The sequence below is a fragment of the Lipotes vexillifer genome, unplaced genomic scaffold, assembly GCF_000442215.2.
Source record: "Lipotes vexillifer unplaced genomic scaffold, Lipotes_vexillifer_v1.1 scaffold291, whole genome shotgun sequence".
NCBI lineage: Eukaryota > Metazoa > Chordata > Mammalia > Artiodactyla > Lipotidae > Lipotes > Lipotes vexillifer.
In genome coordinates, this window is record NW_006794559.1 from 422,240 (window position 1) to 430,199 (window position 7,960).

A 7,960-nucleotide genomic window follows, 5' to 3' on the forward strand; every position below is an offset into this window, starting at 1 on the left:
GCAATGTGGGACAATGTTGTTTCCCTAGACTTCTGGAGGACTGTGGACTGAATGCATAGCACAGCTCAGTCCCGAGCAGCAGGCAGCCATACAGGAGCTCCTGAACTCTGCCTGAAGGGCCTTAATATCACCACCAGAAAACTAACTCCAAATAAACGTTTACCCTTTTGTTTAGGTTTCTTTGTTTTGTTTTTGAGCAAAAGAGAACGGTAGAGTTGTGTGTAGGCCATTCTTCTGCAAAGCCACAGCAGCAGGAAGAGAAGCCCTGGGTTTCAGGATGGTGTTTAAGTGGATTTCTCCCACACCACTGAGGAAGTCCCATGAGCCCTGCAGTAGCACTGAAGAGTATTTTTCTATTGGTATAACCCACCCATGTGAAGGTGAAAGGGAAATTAAATTTTCTCGCTAGATATAAGGAGATTTAAGACAAAACAGCTTTAAGATCAGTTCCTCAACATTAGATGTGTGTTAAAACACGTTGCTGTACACCTAGTGTTAATTCTATTAATTGGAGTGTGAGTCTTTCTGTACGGTAGAAAGAAGCCTTTTACCCAGCAAACTAGTAGATCCAAAAATTGAAAAAAAGCTGAAGACAAAAACAACAAGCATGAAGATGTTATTTTATGTCACTTTCGATTCTTTTCCCCAAAAGGCTTATGCAGTGACAGTTTGGAAAGCTTTTCAGCTTCCAACCCTTGAATGTGAAGTGTCGTTGGCATGTCTGGCAGTAGTCTCATTCGCTCCTCAATAAACAACGTTGAAATATGAAAGAAGTTTGTGTAAAAATTTAGTACTGTCTGGCTTTGATTCATTTAATGTTTTTAATATAAGAATAATCTAGTATTTTTTAAAGGAATAAGGATGGCTCTGAATTTTGTTTCCCCCTGATATTTTCCTCGTGCATTTCAAAGTTAAAAGCATCTAGTTTTTACCATCTTCCACTTTAATTTAAACTAAGTTATGATACACCCACTCTGTTCTCAATTGGTGTGCAGACTTCAGTCGTTTTAAAGCTAGCATTGTTCCTGTTAGAAAAAAAGATTTGGCTTAGTATTTTTATTGCAAATTGTAATTGCCATGGAGCCACATGCAACTTTTAAACTTTTAATTTTATGATAAGTATTATGGCTAAAATTATTTACTGATAAATTCAGTAAAGTGTGTGAATGTGTTTTTCTTTATGTATTAACCTCATAGCAGTAAATGACTTGCTGTTGTTTCTTTAAATAATTTTTCTAAGAGGTCTTATTAGATTTCTGTTGAAACTCCAGTGTTAACATTTTTATAGTTTGTACTGAATTTAACCGTGATACAAAAATGAATTTTATGCCTAGATCAGAATTTAAAATTAAAGGTTTTTTCTTTAAATGATTTGCATTACTTTATTAAAACTAGGGCTTCCCTGGTGGTGCAGTGGTTGAGAGTCCGCCTGCCGATGCAGGGGACACGGGTTCGTGCCCCGGTCCGGGAAGATCCCACATGCCGCGGAGCGGCTGGGCCCGTGAGCCATGGCCGCTGAGCCTGCGTGTCCGGAGCCTGTGCTCCGCAACGGGAGAGGCCACAACAGTGAGAGGCCCGCGTACCGCAAAGAAAAAAAGAAAAAAAACAAAACTAAATCTGAAATGGAATGGAAAGTAGAATAAATTATATTAAGATGGTTTGGTTGGGGGCAAATACCCCTCACATATATTTTGTTTCCGGCCCAGAAGCTTTGGTGTCTCGCAGGACAAACACCACGTTGAGTGACTTCTCTAGTAAGATCGTTGCTTTCGGTGGGTATCTGTGTGACGCTCAACATGTGTGGGGAAATTTGAACCTGCTTTATATCCTGTCTTCCTGTCGGAGTAAAAATGTGGTAGTTCAACCCCTCTGTACTCCCTGAGATAGCATGCTGTTTGGAAATCCCATTCGTGTACTGATGCCAAACAATTGGAGCAATTCAGGTTTGCTTTTTTAAAATTTATCACACTACTTAAAATGTTAAAAATGTGGTGTGCTCACCTAAGTTGAGATGGAAGTATGGTCCGAAGATGGGTGCATGGTTTTCGGAGAGTCTGGTGTTTGCAGAGCACTGTGCTAAGCACTTAGCGGCATATGGAGAAGAACCTCGTAGCTTCAGGTTTAAACATTAGTGGGGAAAGTCAGAAGATGTACCCATCAGAGGGGTCTGAGGTCCCTGAAAGAAGCAGCTGCAGACTGACTACATCCTTCTGCATAGAAGTGGGAAAGCAAGTAATTGGAGTTGAATCAAGTTAATCAGGGAAGGCCAGTTTTAAAGACTTGATGTGACATGATCCTGCAACTTATAACTGATGGTAACACGAACTAACAATTCTTTGGAATTATCTGGGGCGACATTTTTAATACCTCGTTTTGTCTATACGAGATGAAAATTCATGTTTTTTTCCTTTTGTACCAAATTTAGTGGCCTTGCATGTCAGCCAGTAAGTATATGTTTATGAATCCGAGCTATTTCTGGAGGGAAAAAAGCGTGTGTGGCCCTTACATTTTCTGGATATTTTGTGACATAGAGGGTTAAGTTATGTGCACAAGTGTCAGAATTTTTCAGCATAACTCATTTGGAATATTTTTTTAATGCTAAATCTAAAGAAAAGCAAAATTGTCTCCAAGCTAGTTTGACATTTCTGTAATGAGAGGCAACTTTATCGTAACTCTGTAGCTGTAGTTTGACTAACAAAACCATCAGTAAATGCATTAGCAAATAAACATTCTCCATGTACCTGGTCCCATAATAGCTAGCTAAAGAGCTATAGCTAAATGATTTACTTAGTAATTAGTACCGCTTCATTCTGCCAACAAGTATTGCATCAGACAGTCTGGCTCTGAGCTTGTTCCATGGAAATCACTTTGTACCTCTCATCTCTCCACCTCAAAGGAGCGACAGCCAAAATCTGCCATCGTTCATTTTCTTAGTCCCAGAAGTATGAAGGTTTAGAAGAAAGTGAATTACCGGCAAGGAGTGGGCTTGGGTTACTACTTCCAACACTTGAGCTTCTGACCAGGTGACGGGGAGGTGGGCGGTTAACTCTGAAACCATCCTGGACTGACTCTCTCCCCCCACTTTTTTTTCCTCACACAATCTGTAATCCTGACAGTCATTTGCTAGACAATACTTGGGCATATTATATTTTCTATGTATGTTGTATATTTGAGTGGATGAACGCAAACACTTTGAAGATAAATTATAGCTCAGTTATTCATTTCTAAGAAATGAACCCCAAAGCAGTGTGATAAGTTCTTAAGTAAAACTCCACAAAAAAATGTTTTTTTTCAAATTCCAGTTAGAGTCGCAGAATATAATTCTGAAATGTGTGTCAGTGATTCCTTGTATGGTTCTTGATCTTATACATGTCTGTCCTCTTAACTAGCATTCAGCTTGTAATGGAAATCAAGTCCGGTTCCATTTGCTATAGATTAAAAATTAGTTCCCCTGCTTCTCTTAGAGGTTTTGTAACAAATAGGTACAAAGTGTAAGTTTTGAATTACAACCTGGCAGCAATCCTGTGGTCTTAAGGTACATGGTGAAAGAAAATGATGTTGAATGGTTAAGAGCAGGGGTCAGCAAGCTGCTTCTGTAAAGGGCTGGATGGTAAATATTTCAGGCTTTGCTCCTAGGATCTTCCTCACAACTCCTTAGCTGCTTTTTTAGACAATACTCAACAAACGGGTGTGGCTGTGTCCCAGGAGACTACAGAGACAGACAGGCTGGCACCTGATTAAAACCTTTGCTCGGGTTCCAAAATCTCACTGTACACGTTCTGAGACTTTGGACAGGTTAACCTCTGTACCTCAGTTGCCTTCTTTTTAAAATGGGGATAATAATAGTACCCATATCATAGAGGATTTAAATGAATTTAGAAGTCAGGCATGGTGTTAGCTATCATCACTTAGTTCTCTTAATTTTTCAAAATCAAGTATTTTTTTTTTTTTTTTGCAAATTCTCTGAAGAGCCTCGGTGTTGAGAGGAAGCCTAGGAAGTTGTGAAAAGTATCAGCTTTGCCGAGTCTGCGGAGTTGTACCATGAGTGTATTTGGCCAATGGAAACGCAGTTTTACTTGCTCGGCACCAAGGGACTGGTGTTGGAACACCCTCATCTGCACGTGGCCCGGCCCCTAAGTGCACCCATTACCTCATCTGCGCCACGACCTGAAAAGCAGCAGTTTGTGCCTGCCGGGGAAGAAGTTCCGTTGGCCTCGCCATGAGCGCTGGCGGCCCTGAGTCCCCTGGACCCAGGGCCACCAGGGACTCGTCCTCACAGTGACCGGCAGGGGAGGCCCCCATGGTAGCCACCCAGGGGGACGAGCACTGGGGAGCCCTGCCCCACTGCTCCCTGCCCCTCAGCCTCCCTGTGCCTCCATTCTCACCTGCAAAGCAGTCCATCAACAGGACCTCCCGCACAGGGTGGCTGTGAGATTTGAGGTGATAATATCTGTGAAGCCCCTAGATCAGTGCCTGGCAGTGTCAGTTTGCTATCATGAGTACATGCATTTGAAGAGATGGAATTAAGTTTGGTTTACAACTGATGAACAGCAGCATAAAATACTCCAGGGACAATGGGTGCAGCACCTATACCCAACAAGGCAGATACTCCGGTCAAGAGTTTGATTGAATTAAGCTGTGTAACAAAATCTGATGGCTTGAGGGCAAATGCTGAGCAAAACGCACAGGCGGTCTGCCTTCACGTAGGGACACATCAGAATTCAGAGCAATGAAAGTAGAGGGTGTGGAGTGTGTAATAGAAGAAATCAGGGAAATAACATTCATTCGTGCAAATAGGATGTGTATCCAGTGGCCTCAATCTAGGCATTCTAGCAAACTGCACCAGACACTCAAAATCTGGCCTCTCCTGGTAACTGAAAAGCCCACCCTGAGTGGAGGTTGTCTCTGCAGACTTGCCACCACAACTGGGGTTCTGTCACAGGGATGGCGCAGAGGCGAGCATTTGGGACCAGCGTGTAGCATGTGCTGCCTTGGTGGGCGAAGGTGCCAGAGGAGCAGAAAGGAGGGCTGGGCTCCAAGCCCTCTCCCCACGCCCACCTCTGGTTCCTGCCAGGGAGGGTACTGCTGCTAAGTCATTATTGGGTTGGCAGTGAAGAGAGAATGTACTAAATTGTAGCCCATTTACATTAACTTGGCCCCAATCCCTGAATGCAGTTACCCACTTCTTTTTACCTCCTCGAAGGGCAGCTAGTGGCTGCTGCTTTCCATTCAATTTCACTCTCGCGGATTTCCTCTAACCCTCACCCCTTGGAGGAAAACTATGTAGTTTTAAACCGCCATTGAAATGAAGTCGAGCCCCTGTGTGACCAGGAAATGGTGGGAAAATGTATAGGGTTATGACCCTACTGCATTTTCTTATTAAAAAACACAATGAAAGTTTATTATTAAAGGGCCAGAAAAGATGGCTCTCTTTTAGGAAAAATATAGCCCATCAATGTTTTTAGTGTTTGTGAATTGGGTCTCATGGGGAAAGGTTACCACTACTATAAATGATCAATAAGCCATAAGACGGAAGCTCTTCTTGAAACTGCCGTTTCAAGAAGAAAGTAAGGATAAAATAGCAACACAAATTTGGAGACGTAATGGATTGAAATAACATCGTTTCTTAAGAGAGCAGCAGCGAAGGAGCAGAAGGCAGAAGGAAGGTTGCATTTGAGGATAATAACTCACTTTTTTGTGTCCCAAAAGGGATTGCTCCTTCCTCCCCTCCAAAGTGGAAACTTCAGGGTCTCTGTCAGCAGAGGCAGTGAGTGAGGGGCCCCTCCCTGGCCTTCAGAGATGCCACTCACCCTGCAGCCACTTGCTCTGCCCACACAGCCTGCCCAGCTGCAGTGCAGCGGCCGCCTCCTAGAAGTCATTCCCGAAGGCCTGCAAAGCTGGGGGGACGGCCAGACAGGCCTGATTCTACCCAAGCATCTGACTCTGGCCACTGTTCCCTTCAGCCCCAACTTCCTTCCCACTGATAAGGGAGCCCTGGACCCACAGGCTTCCTGCCTGAAAACTGCAGCCTCCACCTGCAGGTAAGGCCTGTTTCCCTGTATGTCCGCTCCTGCTTTATTATACAGTATAAGGAGAGCATTCGCTTCTTACCTAGTCCTGTTTCATTGCAAACGTCCCATCTTGGCCTTTGAGCTATCTGGAATAGATTACGTTATTTCCAAATAGTTTCTTTTGGGTGCTCCAAAGGCTTCCTCTGATTTGTCTGTGGTGGAGGGCGGTGGTGAGGATTGGATGGAATGATGTAACCAGAGTGCAGCGTGCTCAGGGGACTCAGGTAGTGGCTATTATTGTGACAGCTACACCCAGGCCCTGGGGACCAGCCCCCAATCATGCAGACATTCCAGAAACCAACCAAAATTGAGAACCTACTAATAATCTGAGCTTCCTGCTTCTGAACTCTTTGCTGGAAATACTGTAATTATTTATGAAAAAAAACCTTGACATATTTTCTCAGATCAGGTGTTAGGAGCAAATGGGTAAGTAAGGGATGCTCTCTCCCTTTATTTCTCACACGTGACAAAATTTATGGATATTGTGAGGAGAAGTCCAAATTCTGGAGAGTCTTCGGTTTTTTGTTTTTGTTTTTTAATTACTTAACTCTACACAAAGAGCCACCTGTACCTGGTTCAAAATTCAAGGTTTATAAAACATTATTCAGTGAAAAGTCTCTTCCCACACTTGCTCCTCAGCCACCTCTGCCCAGCTCGCCTCACAAGGAGAACTTTGCAGAGTTGGTCCCACCAGAACATTTTTGCTGAATGCAATTCATAACCTTCTGGAAGGAAATTAGCATTCCTGATGAAATGCAGGTGTATTTTTCTATGGATATGAGTTGGGTTAAGAACTACTCTGAGGGCTTCCCTGGTGGCGCGGTGGTTAAGAATCCGCCTGCCAGTGCACGGCACATGGGTTTGAGCCCTGGTCCGGGAGAATCCCACATGCCGGGGAGCAACTAAGCCTGTGCACCACAACTACTGAGCCTGTGCTCTAGAGCCCGTGAGCCACAACTACTGAGCCCACGTGCCACAACTACTGAAGCCCGTGCGCCTAGAGCCCGTGCTCCACAACAAGAGAAGCCACCGCAGTGAGAAGCCTTCGCGCTACAACAAAGAGTAGCCCCTGCTCACCGTGACTAGAGAAAGCCCAGGGGCAGCAATGAAGACCCAACACAGCCAAAAATAAATAAATTTATAAAAAATTTTTTAAAAACTACTCTGAGAAACTACCCACCCTCCTAGGTAACCCAACCTGAATTCTTTAACGGGACGTTTGGATTATCCCTTTTTCCCCCAATAAGTCAATAGTGATTAACCTAATATTTATTTATTTATTTATTTTGCCTTTAAATACCTCTGCTGTGAAAGAAATCCTTGAAATTGGCCAGCTCGAGGTCTGTGCCCTTGCAGTTTATAATAAAATTCTAACATAACTACATTGTCTGAAAATGTTTTTTTAAATATTCTCAGAAGGAGAAATTATGTTTTTACGTATGCTTCCAGGGTTATAAATATTCAAATGCCTTTTTGGAATAAAAGTAACATCATTTTGGCTAGGAATTAATTCTCAATATCCAACTCTATTAAAGATGGAGGTTAAATATCTCTTGCCCTTTCCAATAAATGGGATATATAAATTGATATGCACAGTTCTTGGTGCCATCAAAATGTTAAAAGTAGATCATTATATTGATTTAGAACCCCATTTCATCTTAAACTAAGTGACCTCAGGCTAAATATCCTTTTATTATTAAATCAGCACAAAAAGTTCCACTCTCTTTAGGGAGCATATTTTCAAGTATGCATTTTTATAAATTAATTATCCTGCCATTTCATTTTATTTTTTAAAATTTAATAACTTTTTTTAATGTATGTATTTTTGTGGTTGCCTGCTATTTTTCTATAAAAAAGTCAGAGTTGACTTTTTTTTTTTTTTTTTTTTT

General features: G+C 42.5%; 1 protein-coding gene across 2 annotated transcripts in view; it reads left to right on the plus strand.

Annotated features, from left to right (window-relative positions):
• Positions 1-1,368, plus strand: part of IPO5 (importin 5) — a 56,117-nt gene extending 54,749 nt beyond the window's left edge. Inside the window, exon 28 of one of the 2 annotated variants that reach the window (XM_007467216.1) lies at positions 29-1,368. In XM_007467216.1, the coding sequence (XP_007467278.1) occupies positions 29-115 (87 nt within the window). In that variant the 3' untranslated portion in view covers positions 116-1,368. The remainder of the gene's footprint in view (positions 1-28) is intronic. The other variant, XM_007467217.1, reaches the window with a different exon arrangement.
• Positions 1,369-7,960: the final 6,592 nt, after the last annotated feature.